Source organism: Cajanus cajan, chromosome 4 (assembly GCF_000230855.2).
Source record: "Cajanus cajan strain Asha chromosome 4, NIPB_CcT2T_4, whole genome shotgun sequence".
Taxonomy (NCBI): domain Eukaryota; kingdom Viridiplantae; phylum Streptophyta; class Magnoliopsida; order Fabales; family Fabaceae; genus Cajanus; species Cajanus cajan.
In genome coordinates, this window is record NC_138520.1 from 45,345,198 (window position 1) to 45,368,524 (window position 23,327).

Below are 23,327 nucleotides of genomic sequence, written 5' to 3' on the forward strand. Positions count from 1 at the left end.
TTTTTAATTTTATGTCAATTCGGGATGTGATATGATGTCATCAACATAAAATATCCACATAATTACTTGCGGACATATAGGTGATTAATACGAATCTTATATTAAAATTATGTTTAAATTAGTTCTTTATATGTTTAGAGGACTGATAGATTAATTTTATTAGGTAACTGACAAATTCAAAATAAATAAAATGGTAATAAGCAAACCTACATATCAAAATAAAATGAACAAACCCTAAATTCAGAATAAAATGAACAAACAGACAATGAGAAAATCCTAAATAACTTAGAAGAAAGAGAAGTAAATATTTGAATCTGGAAACACAAAGGAGAATTGAAGATGAAGCTAGAAAAATTGAAGAAGAACTAGCCACGTTGGTCATCATAACAAATGAATAGCATGCACGAAAGAGTCATTGAATATTACCTTTAAAGAAGAAGATGAAACAATGAAATATGAACTAGATTCATGTTCTCATGAAAGATATTATATAACAAATAATGATTTACCTGTTATAAAATATTTCTCATCACTAAAAGATTAGAATAAAACATTGATCAATATATTTTATAATAAATGTTAACTTATTTATTATAAAAAAATATTTTATGGTGAATAAATCAACATTTACCATACTTTGATATATTTATAAATATTTTATTAATTTATAAATTCTAAATTCTAAACTTTATAAATATATCATTATATTATTTTCTATGTCACATGATAATACTTAATATAAAAAAATATCAAAATTCCTCTTTTTGTACTAGGATATAATTTTAAGAGGTGTGGCCGTGTGGGATTAGCCTTCTATTCAATTATGCGCTCCTTTCCCTATGATGAATAATGGTTAAAACTCTAATTTAGTTCTTTATAACATTTATTTGTTTCAATTTAATTTTATTGTAATTTTTTATTTCAATTTGATCTCTAATAATTTAAATTATTGTAATGTCAGATTTCTGTCCAAATTATTTAGACGGAATTAACTGTTAGTCACGTGAATATCACGTGGATGCACACGTGGATGTCACGTGGATGCCAAGTTTTTTTTAATGCATCTAGAGCCAAAACGGCCCGTTCTAAAACTAGAATGACCCGTTTTGGTTGCACACTTGGTGTGTTAATTTTGCACCTGGAACGGGCCGTTCTGGGTGCAAAATTAACACATTAAGAGTGCAACCAAAACAGTCTGTTCTGGTTCCAAAATGCCAAACACAAACTCGATGATTATAGTCAGTGACAGATCCAGAAATTTTAGATCGTGGGGGCAATACTTATTTATATATTTGTAATATTAAAAATTTTACATATAATTTTAAAAGTATAAATATATATTATAGTTATTTTTTTACAAGGTTTTATATCTACAATTACGATGAAGGATGAAAATAAACTAGGTCAGATTATGTTATATTATAATTTAACAGAATTAAACCTATTTTTTATTTAAAATACATGTTATTAATATGATATATTTATCTGTCACAGACATTTTTTTAAAATGTTTGGTTAGAACTACAATCTTAAAAACCTACTTAATAATAATTTAACACTAATAAAAAGTATAAAAATAAATATGTTAAATCTTATAAAAATCAAATTTAATTTATTTATCATATAAAGATGTTTTTGATATGTGATATAAATTTTTACAATTTGGATTTTTTTTATCAACATATACAATAAATAGAAAACACAAAAGTTTGACAAATATGAGATAAATGAATAATTCTTCGAAATTTATATTTTATACATATGATAATTTAAATATATATATATATATATATATATTTATTAGAATATAATTTTTATTTTTTTAAAATATATTATTTTTTAGATAAAAAAAAATTATGTATGTGTAAATGGTTTCTCTTTGATCTTTGAACCACATTGTGTGTTGATTGGCATTCTAGAACGGCCCGTTCTGAATTTGGAACGACCTGTTTTGAAAACCAGAACGGCCCGTTCCGATTTCAGAACGACCCGTTCTAATGCACTAGTTGGTGTTAAATAATGCATCTGGAATGCCCGTTCCGGATACAAAATTTACGCACTGTGAGTGCAACCAAAACGGTCCGTTCAGGTTTCAGAACGGGCCGTTCTGGTTTCAGATGCATGAAAAAATTAAGCATCCATATATGTATCCACGTCTATATCCAAGTAGCGTCCACATCACCAAGAGTTAACCCCATTTAAAATTATTTGAACGGAAGTCCTAAATTACTATAATTTAAATTATTAAAAACTAAAAATTAAAATAAAACTCAATTAAAATAAAAAATATTATAAAAGACCAAATTAAACTTTTAACCATAAACAATCAAGCATACTTTAAAATTTACGAAAAATGAAAGATAACGTACATGGGATTCAATTAATAAGCTGGCATATACTTGTTCAGTAATAATATAAAGTATTTTATCTTTTTTGTAACTTACGATGTTTAAATTTTATCAAAATATTTCAACTTAAGAAATAAATACAAATTACTATAATCGGTTTTATTAAATAGGATAATAAGAAAAATTAATAAGTAAAGTTCGACGAATATTAAAATCATATCAATAAAGTCTATATAAATAAAAAAAATGTCTAGTTAAATATTATTATTATGTAATACGGGGGTGGCTGAAGACGTGGGGCCCAATTCAATGAAAAAAAGCTTATGTCTTGTGATAGAGCCACGTGTACGGTCAATATGGTTCAGGAGAGTGCAGACGCGCGCAGAGTAGCAGAGAGAGGTACCTCAGCTTTTGCGGGAACATGCTGAGTCACCTTTTTCCATTGATTGTTTTTCAACTTTTTCACTACACGGAAAATTAAGCCCTTTAATTTTTCCTCACTACCAAACAACAGTTGCAACAAATTATTATTATTATTATTAATGTTGATAGAGGACTCCAATTATGCTGGGCTTCTGACACGTGTACTGCACCCTCAGGATTTTCAAGTGCTACTCCCCGTACTCGAACAAGATGGGGAATAGAGAGACATGGGAGCGTTTTGTTTCTTTTAATGAGACACGCGGATTTTGCAGAAAAAAAATAAAGATGAATAGAGAACTAGGGTTTCGGAGTTGATAGATTAAGGGGACCATTCTCCTTTTCACAGTCTTCTCTCTGCATGTTTATAACTATTCAAGAGGGGACCATTAAGCAATTTAGTTTTAGTTTAGTGGACATTGAGTTTTCATGAGTTTGAAATCATCTCGGATATTCAAATGGAATCTTGGATATATATATATATATATATATACACACCTAGGATTACACATACCAAAGCAATTCCAAAAGGTTTCATCATTAACAATGATCTAATTAATCATGTTTTTTCTTTTCAATGATGTTTTTGATATCAAATTTTAAGACTAATTTTAAGTAACTCAATGTAAAAAGTGTTCATTGAGGAAATAAATAACGTTAAATAAAAAAAATTAGTTAATATCATTTTATTGCACTAATTTTCTTTAAAATAACAATTTTTTAGATTACTTTTTCTTGAAAATTAATATTAAAAACAAGAATAATCATTAGAAATATAATCTTGATTAAATGAAGATGTATTTTTGGAGATATTTACACTAGAGTAAATTTAAATGAGATTTGTTTATATTTAAAATCAAAATATAGATTCATAAATATATTAGAGGGATTAAAAAAAAATTCCATTATAATTATTTAAATATTTAACTACAAGTAATGTAATGTCACTAGTTAAAGTTTACAAATGATAAAAGCCTCTAAAAACTACACAATATTACTCACTGTGTATTTATAGAATTTTTTTTAAAATATTTCAGTTGATTTTTTAAATAATTTTATAATAAAGTATTATATACTTATTAACCAAAAAAAAATATGCAACTGTTATTTGTTTTCTACTTATATTCAGAATTGAAGAGAGTATATCTTTATACAATAATTTCTTTTTGATGTAAAATATTTTCGATTACTTAAAGTTTTAAAAGTGGATAAAAAAAGAGAGGCTTTTCTTTTAATAACGTAAAATAATAGTGTGTTTGGACGAGGAATTTATATAGGGTAATTCATTTATTTGAAGAATTTCAAATTCCTTGAAGTGAAATGTTTTGTTTGGATGAGGAATTTACAAAGAATTTAAAATTCAAGTATTTGTGAAATTCCTTAAAATAAATGGTGGTGCAGGACACTTGACGTATCAATTGTTTCGTGACAACAATTGTATTTTAAGATGGTTGCTATTTAAATAAAAATTTATTGTGATTGTTAATATACTCTTCTTATTTTAGTCATGAATTGAGGTGGTTGGTTGTTGACTATATATTGTGAATAAATTAAGTAGGACTATATGAAACTTCATTTAATTAACCATAAGTGAATATGAAGTGGATGCATTAACTATGGTTACTGATCACCTCTAATATTCCATGAATAGGACGGCAATAATATTTACTCAACTATTCAATAAACTAATGATGCATTAAAATTGAAAATTTATTAAATAGAAAAAAAAAAAAAACTCGACTCTTTCAACCGAGACAACGATAAATTCACCTCGTGTAGAGAGAGATAGTACTAAATTATATTTTTAATCTAACAATTAGTTTGTAAATAATATTAGAGTGAATATAACAGAGAATGGTAAGTTGGTTCCTGTCTCTCACTCTATATATGAGTGTGTATGCATGCATGTAAAATTACTCACAAATAAATAAAGTGTTTTCTTAAGAAAAATATTAAGCATTTTATTCAGAAGCTTTTTTTGTCACCTATTTTATTCAGAAGTTAATAGTTTCTAATTTTCTCTTGGTCCACGCATTGTCATGATGTATAGCATTTTTGTAAATTAAAGTTATAATGTTATGCGATTTACAGAATTTAGTTTTAGAGGAATTTTTAATTATTTTTATCACGATATTATGATTTAAGGAGAAAGTGTGATCGTTTATTTGAATGTGACTGTCTCATAAGATTTGAGTACGTAACAAATTATTGTATCTACAGAAGTTTGCATAATTAAGCTAAAGATTCTGTCCTAGTAAAAGATACTCCGTATCAGTGGCGGAACTTGAAGAATTTTTTTGGGGGCCAGATTATTTTTTTTATATATAAAGAATTATAAATTAATTTTTTTATTAGTTAGAAAAATAATAGAATTTCTCTTTTTTTTATTTAAATTTTTTTAATTTTATTATAATTAATAATATAATAATATATAAATATAATATTAATATATATATATATATATATATATATATATATGAATATATATAAAAAAAAATTTAGAAAATTTTGGGAGAGGCATGCTGTCATTACTAAGATCTGCCACTGCTCCGTATAATTTTGGTTTTAAGAGATAAATTTTATTTTGAATTGGTTTATACAGTAAAGAACACATTATTTTTTTAATGTTATTATTATATTTCAAACTAATTAATCTCTCTTAAATGAAAAAGTAGTTTTAATGAAATAATATTCTGATATATTAATAATTGTTCAAATGTAATTTTGTTTTCTTAAAACAATGACATTTAAGAATTTTCTGAGTCTGTATATATAATCTTAACGATAAATATTTTGAAATATAGAAAGTATATTTGATAAACATTTGAAGAGTTAATTATTTTAAGTATTCAAATATAGCTAAAATAGTTATGTGAAAGGTCATCATATATTACTAATGGAAGCTTTAATAAATAGTACAAAAATATTGTTGAATGATGTAAGTGATTTATAATGATACCAGTTGATCCCTTCGCACGTATTCATGTGCATGTTACAGCATGTACGAATTTCTTCTGCATCCTAGTTAACGTTTTTAATCATTCAATGACTTGTCATACAATTCAACTAAAATTTGGTCCCAAGACTGTACGTATAAAAACAAATAAGAAAACAAAACTATTAAGATTAAAATGACATTTAGTTAATTTTATGGAACTATATATATCTAGTGTGATATAAAATTACCATGTATATATGTTCTCTGTTACTATATATGCCTTTGAGGTTTCAAAGTTATATCTAGCAGAAGCTAGAAAAGGTCAAAGGTTTTAGTTAGGGTGTAGATAAATAAATAAATTAAGGAATTAATAACGAGTTAGATAAGTTGAAAACTAGAGGTAAAGGATATGTTTATGTTGTGTTGATTAAAAATTAAAAATTATATATGTTATATTTTACTATGTCATTAAGGCTTCGAAGTTGATATCTAGCAAAAGAAAAGATCAAAGGTTTTAATTAAGGTATAGAAAAATAAATAAATAAAAGAATTAATAATGAGAGTAAAGGATATGAGTAATGGTAGGCTTCGAATTCGTACCATAACTAGTTCGATCTGTTGATTAAAATAATAATACATACCAGATCTGTTTCCAAGGCTGGCTCTCATGCCATTCCAATGAAGTCATAAGGTAAAAGCTTTAATTGATTAACTCAGTATATTAATATTTCTCTGAAAAATTACTGTGAGTTCTCTTACTTTTTATGGTGGCTATAGTCTATAGAAATGGCTCATTCAAAGTGTGGTGCAAAAGGCCCCTTAAATACATAATGGCGATTTTTTTTTTTCAATATCGAATTTAAGTTGATTGAAAAAGCATCAATGTTAAGAAGGTTGAGAAAGTCTCACTAAATTAAGAAATGAAAATGAGTTAAGAAACGAAAGTGTTTTACAAGTCTCCATTCTAGATTAATATACAAAAGTAGGGGCATGGATTAAGAAGCGAAAGTGTCTTACATGTCTCCATTCTAGATTAATAAACAAAAGTATTAACTACTTTGAAGTTATTTTGGGTATTAAGTTTAATTTTTAGATATATAATTACATTAAAAACTTGTTTCAACCTCAAATTTCCTTTGATGCTCAATGAGTTGTTACATTTTTATCTTAATTAAAGAGGTATATAAGAAAATTAAGAGTTTTAGTTTTGATTTTTATGTAATGTGAAATTTTTTTACATAATAAAATAAGACATAAATAGTGATGATAATGGGAAAGAGTAGCTTAGACTTTTTTTTCTTACATTAATATTTCAACCTCAAGTTTATTTGCATTATTAGAATTATTAAATCTGATGTATTATTCACTTTAGCACTTGTTGGCTTTTATGATTTTATCCTTAAAAACGTGTCTTAGTTGATTACGGGAAAAAAAATATTTTATAAACTATCTTTAACCTTAATTTATTAATAAATTTTATGAGACATTTTTACATACTAAAATAAATTTTTCAATCAAGGCTAATTGACAAGAGTCTACAAGACGATCTAGCACCAATATTTTGACCTTAAACTTGTTGGCACCACTAGGCTAACTAGATAATCACATTGAAGATAGTATCGATTTTATTATTTGATAGTTCATCACGGTTTTATTTTAATTTAAAAAGATATTCCAATAAATTATATATATATATATATATATATATATATATATATATATATATATAAATTATTGGTCCCAGTTCTTAAGCCTTTTAACATATCAAAACAAGTTCCCAATCATAATTAAGAGCCAATAATGACCTAGACCTTCATTTTATGATCAATATATTCCAACTTCAAATTCGTTAATTCAACTTTAATACTTAGTGACCTCGTATAATTTTATCCTAATAAAATGATTTCTTGATATATTAGAATTCAAGAGTATTTTATAAATTACTCTTGATTTCAACTCAAACAATATAAGACTTTGATATCATAAAAAATTACAATTTATAATAATCATATTTAATTTGGACAAAAATTACTTTCCATAAAAAGATAAATAAATAAATCATGCCTTACACCTCAAACCAAAAACTTCTGCATAGATGCTTTGATAGGGAAAGAAGACAAGTGAAAAAGGAAAAGATAGAATGCATAAAAATGAAGGATAGAACAAGCATGAGAAAGGGTGAAACTGGAGTTGAGATCAGCCACAAATATCCCACCAATCTTTTCAAAGAGAGAGAAAGAGAATAAGTAGAGAGCACAAATACTCTAGAAAGTATCAAAAAAAGATGAGACAAAGCATAAGATGTTCCATCAAGCTGAGTCAAGATGGGGTCCTTCAAAAAGGAAAGCCCTCCCAATTGTCTAACCAAACTCGTGAAACTAACTCAGCCTTTGAACTTAGTTCATTTTTTTTAATATTAATGTAGTGGTGGATTGATCTGACTCTTATATACATGGCTTCCTTTTTCAGACCTCATCAACTTGTCCTTTCCTTTTGGCACCCTCACCCCAATTATACCACACCTTTACCCATGCATGTGTACCTCAACATTCGTTGAAGGGTTTCTAAGCATAATTTTGTGTCCAGGATATAGTCATGTTTCCAAACTTCTATCCAACATAAGGCCCCACCTTCCACCATGATATATATTCTTTTGGAACAATGATTTTCTATCACTTCCTAACTCAAAGGAGTAAGGTGCATGCATTGTTTAATTCATTGTTAACCCAATTTAATCACTTGCCAAGAATGTGTATATAGTATAGTAAGTATATAATTGGATTCCTTAAATATACTTATTATGTTTGATTTTTAAATTAGTGTATTAGAAAGACTATATTCAAACTTAAAAAGATATATTGCACGTTTTGTGAAAGAATAATTTATATATATATATATATATATATATATATATATATATATAAAGATGTATAGTTCGTTCTTATTGAATAGACTTCTATAAGAACAAAATAATATTTCTAATTACAATTTCAAATTCAAATTAGGAATTAAACTTTAGTTTTTAGTTATATATATATATATATATATATATATATATATATATATATCAAATCACTTAAACTAATAATAATGAAAAAAAATGCTTTTATTCATACATAATACATATGAAATAAGCTATTTTTAATATTAAATGTATATAGTTCAACTCTCAATTTTATAAAATAAAAGTCCAATTAATAGAGTTTATAATAAGTAAGAGGGAAAATGAGTTGGAAAACGCTAATAACCTAATAATCTAATTAAACTCGACTTGGTTAGACTTGTAAAACTCTACTAACCTAATAATCTAACTTAGCTCGACTTGGTTAGACTTAGATTTGATCAAGTTCACAAGTCAAACTGGTTTTTAAAATAGGCAACCTGATTAAATCAATTTGCAATTGGTCTACCTATATCGGAGACTAGACCCAACTTGATGTTTAGCAAATTAAATATATTTATTATTATTTTCCTTTCCTCTTCTCATTGCATTTTGAAAGATTGAAAGAGAATAAACTGTTGCACACGCATCTAAACCCTACTTTCATCAAGTGCCTTGCACCACCTCTCGCTGTCAAAGGCCTTGCTACATTAATTGCAATCCCAACATACTAACCGAATGTGAAATTGGTTCTTACAATTAATCATAAATTCGCCTATTTCCTAATATATTTTTAATCATAAAAATATATTTTTAGTATTTTTTTGTGTTGAAAATATATTTTAATAGTATATTTTATTTACTAATATAATTTTGTTAAATATATTTGTTATTATGAACTCTTATATTTACCAAAAAAAAAATATTAGCTAAATTAGTACTCTAATAAGATTGAATGAATTAAACATCTTAGTCTTAAATTTTAAATTTATTTATTAATTTCATACTTTAAAAAAATGTTATTTATTTTGAACTTTTAATATTAAATGAAAGTTCAAAAAGAAAAATAAATAACTTTTTAGAAAGTTAAAATTAATAGAAGATTTATAAAATTTTAGAAACAATAACAGAAGACTAATTTAAAGATTATTATTCATTAATTTAAATCCTAAACCCAAATATATTAATTTAAAGATCAATACTCAATAATTTGGATCCTGAATATGCCTCGGCATGCCCACAACTTTCAAACTAGCATGCCCCTTACTGGGGCTTCTGGGCCTCATATTGTTATTATGGACTTGACTTGCATCAAAAGTTGTTATTAGAGACTTGACTTCCCAATCTTTAAATTTTTTAATTCTTTTTTTTTTTTGCGAAAAAAAGTCTTTTCAAACTCGTTTTTTTTATGTACTAAACAAAAGAAACAAGTTTTCATTATATAGGAACAATAATTAGATCCTACAACAAGCGACAAAACAGAAGTGATCATAAATCCATAAATTAAAGATGAAATTATTATCAAACTAAAGATAATAAGTGGAAAACTATAAAGACACTGGCTGAGTTCAATCTAGCCACTCTCCGTTACAATAAATAAAAAATAGCAATAATTAATAAAGGAAAAAAAATGCATAATAGACTCCAAACTCTCCACATTCCGCTAGATGAAATTCCCCTTTTATAGCATGACAAACTCTTCAAAGTGTTTGGGCCTTATTTCATTCTTTAGCCTTGGCCCAATGCAAGCCCACTGTCATTTGTCTCAATGGTTGTTGGGTCCTCATGATCTTTTGTCTCCTGATATGTCATTTTGACCAATTCAGGTCCACTAGCCACAATAGGATACAACAAGTCTCGTAGCCCTTAATTCTTAGAGTATTTGTTCCTTGAAGAGCAAATTTAGTCTTAATATTGAGCAAAGAAAAATGACAACTATTTTGGAAACTATGAGCATGCTTTGAATTCATTTTGAACTCAAATTGACGTAATTTTCAGGGGTGACGTGGATTACAAAATCACATCCAAACACACACTAAGTGTCCTATGAGGATGACTAATGATGGATTTGAAAGAAACAAATTTACTAACTTAAAAGTTATAGGAAGCAAGTTGAGACCATAGGAAGATTAGTTGGGTTTTTGAGGATTGGGAGGAAGTATGTAGTGTGCAATGAGATCACTAAATCTAAAATGTATGTAGAGTGATGATAGGAAGGAATTGTGTTCGAAAGGAACATTAGCAACGATGGGGAACTTGTGAATATTGTGTATATGCTAAGGTTGAAAGTAAGAGTCCTAGTGATCTAAGGTAATCCTTATGGTATCACACTACCATTATTCATTGTAGTTTTATTCTGATAATAAAGAAATTTATTAAGAAATTAAGATAATAATAAATCTTATTGTGATGGTACCTAGATGGAGTTTAATAGTTGCAATTCCAAAAGTCAGCAAATTTGGAGCACAATTTAATTAAAAGAGAAGGTTGCAAATATGAAATTTTAAATAAGTAAAAATCCTAATTATAATTTTAAAATTCAATTAATTTAAATTATATTCAGCTCCAACAAGCCCCTATAGCTCAGTGGTAGAGCGTCAGTCTTGTAAACTGAAGGTCTGTAGTTCGATCCTGCATGGGGGCATCCATTATTTGCCACTATATGAATAAAAAAATATTTCTTTACAACAAAATTTTGTAGCTCACAAAACAATTTTGGGTTAACAATCCAACTATGCACTAGACAATGTTCTTTCAAAAGCCATATTGTACGCGTATTTCTTACAAGAAATTGATTCTAGTAAGTAAATATTTGATTTTCCTCATTTGTCCTCATGAAAGTATTGGAAATCTTCAATTTAAATGGACAACAGAGGATACTGCATCATTCACGTTTTGTCAATGTAGTTGTAAGGTCTATTTTGGTAATTATACACTTAAAATCAATTTTGATAACTATTTTTCAAACAACATTTAATATGAAAATCAATTTTCTAATAAATGTACTCAAACAAAAATCACGTTACTTTAAAATCACGTTTACTTAAAATCAATTATACAAAATCACGTTAATCTCAAATCAATTTTACAAACGTAAATCCAAACACGCACTACATGTGCTATTATTTCATTTCATTTTTATATTTTCTCAAAACCTTAAAATGTCCCAACAAACAACCCAAAACTTACTCAATTAGCTTAAGATTCTTCTTATCAATCAAGGTCGTTTATGGTTTTTATTTAAATGACAGGTGAATATTTTTTTTCTCCAAGATGTTAAAATCCCTATTTGTACCAGTTAAGCGTAATTAGTGTTAATCATTTAAATTCTCCACAAAATAATTTTAACTTAAAGAATGAATTTATCTTATTTTTTCTTCTTATGTTCTTCTCTTTTAAATATTTATGAAAACACATATCCTAATGAGATAATAACACTTGATCGGAGCTTATAAATTTACAAGCCAACACAGATGAAAGAGAAAAAACAAAAGGATTAACATTTAATTGAGTGAAATGAAAATTTTCCTGCTTGTTTACGAGTTAAATAAATAAATGAACTGTATAAAAATAATTCATAATAATAAATTTAATTTAATCAAGCATTTAAATTTTATAGTTAAAAATTCAAAATAAATAACCCCTTACTCCCAAATAAGAATACGAGAAAAAGAGTTTTTTCTAGGACTTCACTATGAATATTAACTAAATGAGATGGGTATGGATAGTAGCTCTATAATATTCTTCCAATTGGATAAATATTCGCCTTATACCCATTTTCATATCTATGTGAGTATCTATTAAACAAATACTTATATATATTTTTCAATATTCATAGATATTTGTGAATATCAAAGAGTATTTATTACAAAAAAAAAAATCTTTAAAATATTCAACAAAATATTTTAACCGTACATTTGAATTATTTGTAATAATTTCCTTTTTTCTTTTAAGTTATAAAAATCTGCATTAAAAAATTAAAAATTATAACTAAAATTCAAATAAAATCTACATATAAAAAGTTTGAACATTATAAAATTCAAATTCAAATTTAAATATTTTTCACAATTATACTTATAACAATAAATAGATTTAGAAACTAAATTTTAAACATTCAATCACATAATTTAAAATTTTAAAAATAATTATTAAAATGAAACTAATATTACACATAAATCAAAATAAAAGATAATAAAATATAATACTTAACTATTATAAAATTTAAACAAAGTCCAAATAAAATTACAAAATAAAATTACATTGAACACAATATATATGTGTGTGTGTGCGTGTGTGCGTGTGTGTGTGCGTGCGTGCGTGCGTGCGTGCGTGCGTGCGTGTGTGTGTGTGTGTGTGTGGGTGTGGGTGTGGGTGTGCATGTGTGTGCGTGTGTGCGTGTGTGCGTGTGTGCGTGTGCGTGTGTGCGTGTGTGCGTGTGTGTGTGTGTGTGTGTGTGTGAGAATAGTTATGTAAATTTAATATTAGCAAACACAAGTATCCACAAATACATATTATGATACTTGTACCCATCTTATTAACATACAAATATAAAAAATACTCATATCTGTTATAAAAGGAAGAAAAAGTAAAGAGAACAAATAAGACAATATGAGATGGAGAAAAAAATCTAATGTATTATCTTTGGGAGAGGAGTAACCTATTTATAAGTACATGTGGTAATTGAACAATTACACAATAAAGGGAATAATACATAACGGAAATATAAATGATAATGATTGATAATGAATATTGATAATGAATATTGACATCCACTAATTAAGCCACTAATTATTATTCATAACACTCCCCCTTGGATGTCCAATATTTAGAATGTGCCTCGTTAAAACCTTACTAGGAAAAACCCTGTGGGATAAAAACTTAGTGAAGGAAAAAGAGTACATCATTCATAAATATTTATTTCTCCCACTCATGCATACAATCTTTAAGACGACGGAGTCCAATCTTGTGTATCAACTGTTCAAAAAAATTTCTTGGAAGTGACTTTGTAAAGAGATCTGCTAGGTTGTCACTTGAGCGGACTTGTTGAACATTTATATCACCATTCCTTTGAAGATCATGAGTAAAAAAGAATTTTGGTAGAATATGTTTTGTTCTATCTTCCTTTATGTATCCATCTTCCAATTGTGCAATATATGCAGCATTATCTTCATATATAACTATCGATGTCATTTTTCCAGAAGATAAACTACAAGTTTCCCGTATGTGTTGAATCACAGATCTTAGCCAAACACATTCACTACTTGCCTCATGTAATGCTAAAATTTCAGCATGATTAGATGAAGTGGCTGTTATGGTTTGTTTTACAGATCGCCATGAAATGGTTGTACCACCATTTGTAAACAAATATCCTGTTTGTGATTTATCATTATGAGGATCTGACAAATAACCTGCATCTGCATAACCATTTAGTTCTGGTTTGGGAACATTTGAATATAATAACCCCATATCCATTGTACCTCTAAGATAACGAAGGATTTGTTTAACTTCATTCCAATGTCTTCATGTAGGTGAAGAACTATATCATGCTAACAAATTAACAGCAAATGCTATATCAGGTTGTGTATAATTAGCAAGATACATTAGTGCTCCTATAGCACTAAGATATGGTACTTCGGGACCAAGTATTTCTTCATCCTTTTCTTGGGGTCTAAATGAATCTTTGTTAACACCTGAAGATTTTACAACCATGGGAGTGCACAATGGATGTGATTTGTCCATGTAAAACCTTTTAAGCACCTTTGTTATATAAGCTTCTTGATGCACAAGAATTCCATTTTCTAAGTATTCAACTTGCAGTCCTAGACAAAACTTTGTCCTTCCTAGATCCTTCATTTCAAATTCTTTCTTTAAGCAATCTATTGCTTTTGAAAGCTCTTCAGGAGTTCCAATAATGTTTATGTCATCTACATAAACTACAATTATGACAAATCTATTTTCAGATCTTTTTATAAATATACATGGACAAATTGGATCATTTTTATATCCTTCTTGTAACAAGTATTCACTTAGTCGATTATACCACATACGACCTGATTGCTTTAGCCCATATAGGGACTTATTCAATTTGATCGAATAATCTTCTTTAGAAATTGCATTGTCAGGTAAATTAAATTCTTCTGGGAGTTTCATATAAATGTCAGCATCAAGAGAGCCATATAAATATTTTGTAACTACATCCATTAGATGTAAATTAAGTTTTTCATGTACAACCAAACTAATTAAATATCGAAAAGTGTTTGCATTCACTACAGGTGAATATGTCTCTTCAAAATCAATATCGGGTCCTTGTGAAAAACCTTGAGCAACTAGTCTTGCTTTGTATCTCACAATTTCATCATCTTCATTTCGTTTTTGCACAAAAACCCATTTGTATCCAATTGGTTTTAAACCTTTTGGTGTACGTAGTAGTGGTCCAAAAACTTTTCGTTTAGCAAGCGAGTCTAATTCTGCCTCAATTGCATCTTTCCATTTTGGCCAATCATTTTTTTGTTGACAATCGTTGATGGACTTTGGTTCTTGATCCTCAATATCATTTATTTCTTTTAGCGCTATATTATATGCGAACACGTCATCAATATTGACATTGTTTCGATTCCATAGTATTCCATTCATGACATAATTTATTGAGATCTCTTCATTTTCAATAATTTCAGGTACCTGAGTTTCTTCTAGAACTGGAATATGAGTTATGTCATAGGAATCTTTTTGAGTTTTTACATCCTCAATTTGGTCATTTTGCTCTTTAACTCCCTTTTTTATTCGAGGATTCTTATCCTTGGAACCAATTGGTCTACCACGCTTCAGGCGTATTTGTGACTCGTTTGTAGTATTAAATTGTCCAACAGGGACTTCGACTCTTATTGGAGCATTAGCCGCTGGTACATATGACTTAGTCACCCTTTTTGGATCTGTGAATACATTTGGTAATTGGTTGGCTAGATTTTGCAAATGAATTATCTTTTGAACTTCTAGTTCACATTGTTTTGTATGAGGATCAAGATGAGATAGTGATAATTCATTCCAACTAATATCTTTTTCCAACTATTTTTGTTCTCCCCCTAATGTTGGGAAAATCAACTCATTAAAATGGAAATCGGCAAACCTAGCCGTAAATAAATCGTCTGTTAATGGTTCAAGATATTTTATTATAGATGGGGATTCATACCCAACATATATTCCCAACCTTCTTTGAGGACCCATTTTGGTTCTTTGAGGAGGGGCAATTGGAACATATACAACACACCCAAAGATTCTCAAATAAAAAATATTGGGTTGCTCACCAAAAACCAACTGTAAAGGAGAGAATTTATGATAACTTGTTGGTCTGATGTGAATTAATATTGCGGCATGTAAGATTGCATGCCCCAAGTTGTCATTGGAAGTTTTGATCTCATGAGTAATGGTCTTGCAATTAGTTTTAAACGTTTGATAAATGATTCTGCAAGTCCATTTTGTGTATGAACATGTGCTACTGGATGTTCAATATTAATTCCAATGGATATACAATACTCATTAAAAGCATGAGATGTGAATTCACCAGCATTATCCAAACAAATTTTCTTAATTGGATAATCAAGAAAATGAGCTCTGTAACGTAGCAAGTTGTTTTAAAAAGCCTAATATAGGTGATTTAATAGCCCAGAAAGGACCGTTCCCAATCTGGAACGGGTCGTTCCAAGCTATTAAATTGGCCCGTAATTCGTGGTTGAGAACGGGCCGTTCTGGTTGGAGAACGAGCCGTTCTGGTTGGAGAACGGGTCGTTCTGGATGGAGAACGGGCCGTTCTGGAAGGGAGTACGGGCCGTTCTGGATGAGTCCCAGAACGGGCCGTTCTGATTTCAGAACGGGCCGTTCTGCATGAGTTTTTTTTTACTTGACGAAGCAGTTTAGAACGGGCTATTCCGGTATCGGTACAGGCCGTTCTGGCCAATCCGTAAAGTCTACAAATAGGGGTGTGGGCCGTGAGGAGAATTAGAGGTTTCTAGAGAGAAGTTTTAGAGAGAAGGTCTCTAGGTCTGTGAGCTCCTTTCTCTCTCAAATTTCTCTGTATGAATCCTTTTCTCCTCTAGACCACTAATGCCTTCTGTCATTTCTTGAAATTCAGATTAGAAAGCTTGCTTTGGGTAGATTGAAGTTCCGGGTTGAGCTACGAAGGGGAATTCTACTTCTTGTCAGTTTTTGGCTATCTGAGCCAATCTTCAGGTAAGGGAAGCTAGACTGTTTGTTGTTTAGGTTGTATGGGAGTCTAGAAACTCAATTGATGCATGAATGTTGAGAATCCATAGATGGATTGAAGAAAATCTTATTTTTGAGATTTTGAGAAAAAGGAGGATTTTGATGCATAGGTTGGATGAATGTGAGATTTAAGTTTATTTTGAGTTGTATAGAGCCTATGCATTGTGTTTTGTGTTTGCATGTGGCTGGATGTGTTTCCTTGGATGAGAGTTTTGAAACTCTCTGATTGAGATCAGGCCGGGCGCGGGTTGAGCGTGCCAGGCGTGGGAGAGCTTAGAACACTTGGGTTGGTGTTGGGCCAGGCGCGACCTGACTGCGCTGTGCGCGATTATATTTATAAATAATTGATTTAAATTGATGTTTATGTACGTTTAAAGTTGAAGTTTTAGATCATGTATGTATGATATATGATGTATGGTGAGGTGTGATTCATATGATGCTTTGTGATGATACGTATGAATGTTTGAATATGATATGACATGTGTATATGTTCATATGAGTATGTTTATTGATCATAATGGTAGGTAGACCATTTATGATGTATGATGCATTATTGCATGTGATGTCTTATGACATGTGTATGATTGTTGATCATGATGGTGGACAGACCATTATGATGTATGATGCATGATTGCATGTGATGACTATGGCATGAGTCTAGCCTAGGACTTGAGGAGAGGAAAAATATTTTCGAACAAGAAGAGCTCACAAAGAGTCTCTTGAGAGTGGTGCTTGGATAGGCCACTGATATATGAGAGTGGTGCTCTGGGAGGCCACTGGATTTGGGAAAGTGGTGCTCAAATAGGCCACTGGGTTGGGTGAGTCTCCTCTAAGTCCTTAGCTAGTGTTGGAGCGGGGTATGAGGTCGAGGGTTATTCCCTTAACCAAGTAAGCCTGTGGATCCTTGCGGATAGTCGGTGGGCGAACTCCACAAATGACTTGGTTAATGCATGCCAAGGTCGTGGTAAGCCCATACCCAGCTGTGCTATACCTGACGGTGGATCTGGACTTCCAAGTGTGTAAGTAACATCTGATGGCTTCCTCCTTCCATGATTGATGTAGAGTGTGAAGGGGGGAGACCTTGCCCTTGATCTAGGCTCACCTAAGGGTAGACAAAGGGAGAGTTATGGTGAAGAAATGAAGATAGGCGTGAAAAGGAGGTGTTTGGGCGGAAGTGTTTAGAGGGGGTGGTGTATGGTTGCTCAAGTTGGCTCACTCCAAGTGTAGGTGGAGGCCACTCTAGGGTTTCACTCTCCAAGGGTGGAGAATGAAGGATGCTAGCCGAAACTTCCTAGTGACTAAGGATGGGATTTTGAGGCATAAAATGCTCACTCAATATCATATAATCCAAAGTATTTACAAGGTGTGGGGTGTTGGGTATTTATAGGAGGGGAGGCATCTAGGGTTGCATTTGGAGTAGGCAAATGCATTCCAAATGAAATGCAAATGAACCCTAGATGCAACTTGGTGGCCAAGGATGGAATCTTTGGGTTTAGATTGGCTATATCTAGGTGCATGATAAGACCATGCAACCTTTGCCCTCCACTTGGGCCTAAGCCTTTCTAACACCAAAAATAGATCCAATGAACACCAAAATAATGCGTCACCCTTCTAGTTAACACCCTAGCCCAAAATTAAAAACCCTAATCATCTAGAGCACCCCATAATACAAGGGTAAAAAGGAAATACAAGGGAAAATAAATTCTAAGTCCTAAACACCCCCAAAATACAAGGGTAAAATTAGAAATACAAGTAAAATAAATTCTATGATTAAAAAGAACTTAGGAGCTAAGGTCCAAAAGTGGCCTCACTAACCCATTCCTCTTGCCTCCTTTAATATATCACCTCTTGGTCTTCTCGGCCTTAGTGTTATTCCATCAACATCATCCGAGTAAACTCGAGTGAGGATTATATCCTGTTTAGCTGTGACCAAGTGGGCACATTGGGCGTGAAAACGGTTGGGGTGGTTTCGGTAGGATGGAATGTCACTTATACAGCTCTATTGTTATGGAGATCTCCTAGGTGTATGCGTGACGACGCATTAGATGATTGATATTCATGGATATCTGTCATGAGTTGCATGTATTGCATGATTGTCATGATGATGGAGTGTATGGTGTTTGACTTCATGTTTGATGAATGGATGATTGATTGAGATGGAAGGTTACTTAGGGACTTGATTGGGATGCATGGGTAGTATAGATTTTATTCTGTACTTATAAGATTGATTTTTTTGAACTCTAGCTTACCCTTCTGTTTCCATGTGGTGCAACTGCGATGATCATACTTGGTATGGGAGCAGGTCAGGGATAGCTTGGAGTAGAGGTGGCCGCTGCGAGACGAGGAGTTGAGCCTCGTGTTTTGAGTTACCATTTTGGGTAACAATTTTTGTCTGTGCTTGACCGACACTAAGGAATATTTTGGGATGACTGTACATATATGGTGCTTTATTTTGTATACAGAAACTTAATTATTTTGATCTTTATATTTATGCATGTATGTATGTGTTATCCAGTTTAATATTCTCTGTGATTCCACTAAGTGTAGAGACCATGGCGGGTCGTTACACTTTTATGGTATCAGAGCCGGTCGAGTCCTTTGGATACTTTGTGGGGAGTGATCCTTCTAGGTTTCTGTTGTGTCATATCTCTGATATGTGCTAGCCTTTGGTGATTTGTGGAGGTATTATGTTACTAATAGGATGTTTGAATTATTGTAGTATGGCGAGACCCCAGTATGATCAGATTGCTAGGGCCATGGAGATGATGGCCATGGCGATGTAGTAGCAGAGTGCTCACTTTGCTCAGATGGAGGTAGGTAGAGCTGCGGTTGAGGCAGCTAAACCGGTGGTCTCTCAGGATGGGAGAGATTTAGCAGAGTTCAGGGGATGTCAGCCTCCTCAGTTCAAGGGGTATTCAGATCCTGATGTGGCAGATCAGTGGTTGAGTAAGATGGAGAAGATCTTCAGTGTTTTGAGATCTTCTGAGGAGAGGAAGTTGGCTTATGCGGTTTACATTCTGGGGGGCAAGGCTGAGTACTGGTGGAGAGGCACCAGGAAAATGTTAGAGAGCAGGGGTGTACTTATTGATTGGGATTGCTTCAGGAGGGTATTTTTAGAGAAGTATTTCCTGGACAGCGTTAGATACGCTGAGGAGGCGGAGTTCATGAGACTACATCAAGGGAGCTTGTCTGTTTCTGAGTATGCTATGAGGTTTGAGCATCTAGCTCGTTTTTACTCTCAGGCCATATCTGAGGCTTGGAGATGTAGGAAGTTTGCAGAGGGGTTGAGGCATGAGTTGAAGAGGGTCATAGTCCCTATGTCCATAGTGGAGTTTCCTCCCTTGGTTGAGAAGGCAAAGACTGTTGAGAGATTGGAGGGTGGTGGTAGCAGCGGTAAGACTGCTAGAGTTCAGGAGGGATCATCTGGGTCCAAGAGGGGAGGCCAGCAGAGGGGACCCTATGACAGACCTGTACAGTCTCAGAGGGGAGCTGTTATTAGGGGACCTCGTCCTGCTACTCCTCAAGGTGGAGCACAGTCGGTGCAGTGCTACAGATGTGGAGGAGCACATGTGGTTAGAGATTGTTCCCATCCAGGGAATGTTTGCTTTAGATGTGGTAGGCCAGGCCACATCTCTAGAGATTGTCAGACACCACCGACTTCATCTGGGAGTGCCCCGAGGCCACCCAGACCTATAACTACGGGGAGAGTGTTTATATTGTCAGGTGCAGAGGCTTCCACTTCGTCAGACTTGGTGAAGGGGAAATGGAAGGCAGCAGGTGAGGATGTTTTATTTTTGTTCGATTCTGGTGCCACGCATTCTTTCATTTCTGTTGATTGTGTGGAGAGATTGGGTTTGTCAGTATCTTCATTGCATGTTGATTTGTCTGTGTCTACTCCGGCTTCAGTTTCTGTGGTGATGTCAGAGATGTGTGTGAGATGCCCGATAGAGGTGTCTGGTGGGAGGTTCCGAGTGAACCTGATTGTGTTTCCCATGGTGGATTTCGACATAATCTTAGGGATGGATTGGTTATTTACCCATCACATCCTTATAGATTGTGCTCGGAGAGAGTTGGTATTTTCTCAGTTGGAGGATGAGGTGTTAGTATCAGCGGGTCGGGCTGAGTAGTTGATGAGGGATGGAGTTGAGTGCTTCATGTTGTTTACAGCTTTGAGTATTGAGACAGAGAGAGCTATTGCTGGGATCGAGATTGTTAGTGAATTTCCTGAGGTATTTCTAGATGATGTGCTAGGATTGCCACCCAGGCGTGATGTTGAGTTTAGCATTGATTTGGTACCAGGTGCAGGACCGGTATTAGTGACTCCTTATAGGATGGCTCCAGCTGAGTTGGTAGAGTTGAAGAAACAGATTGAGGATTTGTTGGAGAGACAGATGGTGAGGCCCAGTGTTTCTCCTTGGAGTGCCCCGGTACTGTTAGTGAAGAAGAAGGATGGTGGGGCCCGTTTGTGTGTTGATTATCGGCAGTTGAATAAGTTAACGATAAAGAATAAGTATCCGCTTCCGAGGATTGATGATTTGATGGATCAGTTGAGGGGAGCTTCTGTGTTTTCAAAGATTGATTTGAGATCTGGATACCATCAGATCAGGGTGAAGGAAAGTGACATACCAAAGACTGCTTTCAGGACTAGGTATGGTCACTATGAGTATGTGGTAATGCCTTTTGGTGTCACTAATGCTCCAGCAGTGTTCATGGATTACATGAACAGGATCTTTAGACCGTTTTTGGACAGATTTGTGGTGGTCTTCATTGATGATATTTTGGTGTATTCTAGATCATTGGAGGATCACCGTGAGCATTTGAGGTCAGTTTTGGAGGTGTTGAGGGAGAGACAGTTGTATGCCAAACTATCCAAGTGTGAGTTTTGGTTGTCCGAGGTGAAATTTTTGGGGCATGTGATATCGGCAGAGGGGATTGCAGTGGATCCAGCCAAGGTGGAGGCTGGGATTCAGTGGGAGCGTCCGAGGTTTGCTACGGAGATTAGGAGTTTTCTTGGGTTGGCGGGTTACTATCAGAGATTCATTGAGGGTTTTTCTCGAATAGTAATGCCTTTGACTCAACTGACTCGAAAGGATCAGCCTTTTGTTTGGACGGACGCTTGTGAGTAGAGTTTTCAGGAGCTAAAGAGACGGTTGACCACTTCTCCAGTTTTGGTGTTACCTGACACTGGAGAGCATTTTGATGTGTTCTGTGATGCTTCTCACCAGGGGTTAGGTTGTGTGTTGATGCAGGGAGGGAGCGTAGTGGCATATGCTTCGAGGCAACTGAAGACCCATGAGAGAAATTATCCTACTCATGATTTGGAGCTTGCAGCTGTGGTGTTTGCCTTGAAGTCGTGGAGGCACTATCTGTATGGTGCGAGATTCAGTGTATTCAGTGATCACAAGAGTTTGAAATATCTGTTTGATCATAAAGAGTTGAATATGAGGCAGAGGAGGTGGATGGAATTTCTAAAGGATTTCGATTTTCAATTGATGTATCATCCTGGAAAGGTGAATGTGGTAGCAGATGCATTGAGTAGGAAATCCCTTCACATGTCGACTATGATGATTAGGGAGTTAGAGTTGATTGAGCAGTTCAGAGATTTGAGATTAGAGGTGGAGGTTGTTCAAGATCACATTAGTTGTGGTATGATCACCATAACTAATGAGTTCTTGAAGCAGGTGGGAACTAAGTAGTTACAGGACCCAGATTTGTTGAGGATTTTGGGATTGCTTGGTACTGAGAGGGCAGTTGGTTTTGAGCTTGGTACTGATGGGATTCTGAGATTCAGAGGTCGGATTTGTTTGCCTTGTGATTCAGAGTTGAGGAGAGCTGTTCTAGAGGAGGGACACGTGAGTCGTCTTAGCATACATCCTGGTATGACTAAGATGTATCAAGACATCAAGAAAAGTGATGAGGTTCCACCTAGTGAATCCTCATGAACACCTTCAAATTCTCCTTGGATCCTTGGAAGATTGTCAAGGGCGGAAGCTCCAAGAAGAACCAATGTGACCTAGGAGTGCTTCTAGCTAAATCCGGAGAAGATTAGAGAATCCTAACTCTACAAAGAGAGGAGCTCAAGTAGGGTAAAGATTAGGAGAGGTGACTTTCGGAGGGAGTTTTCTAGAGAGAAGAAACTCATTCAATTATTTCCAAAAGTACTACAAACTCTCGGCCATCTAAAATATATAGGGAAAATTAGGTTAAATGATTACTTGGGTTAGCCTAAGGTTAAGTAAAACCATGGTATGGTTACTTAACCTTAGGCGCCCAAAATTTGAATTCAAATTCAAATTTTGGGAGCCAAGTCCGGATCCGCCCATGTGCTTGTCATTTGGCATGTGATTAGCTTCTCATTTGAATTGCATTTAGGTCACACCATGTGCATGTGTGCACATGGCCGAAATGCTAGTCAAATGCAAAGCTAATTACATGCTAATGACAATGAACATGCAACCTTAATTAACCCTAAATTCTAATGACC

The 23,327-nt window shown here is 32.8% G+C and overlaps 1 protein-coding gene and 1 non-coding gene across 2 annotated transcripts; both read left to right on the forward strand.

Moving 5' to 3' along the window:
- Window positions 1–11,159: 11,159 nt before the first annotated feature.
- TRNAT-UGU (transfer RNA threonine (anticodon UGU)) lies at window positions 11,160–11,231 on the forward strand. The gene has a single exon. It is a non-coding gene; the product is annotated as a tRNA-Thr (tRNA).
- Window positions 11,232–19,650: 8,419 nt separating this feature from the next.
- On the forward strand, window positions 19,651–22,785 carry LOC145957313 (uncharacterized). Its single transcript, XM_083073547.1, has 5 exons — window positions 19,651–20,107; window positions 20,567–20,800; window positions 21,011–21,270; window positions 22,294–22,464; window positions 22,540–22,785. Exons 1-5 carry the CDS (start codon window positions 19,651–19,653, stop codon window positions 22,783–22,785), a joined length of 1,368 nt encoding a protein of 455 aa, XP_082929673.1.
- The last annotated feature ends 542 nt before the right edge of the window (window positions 22,786–23,327 follow it).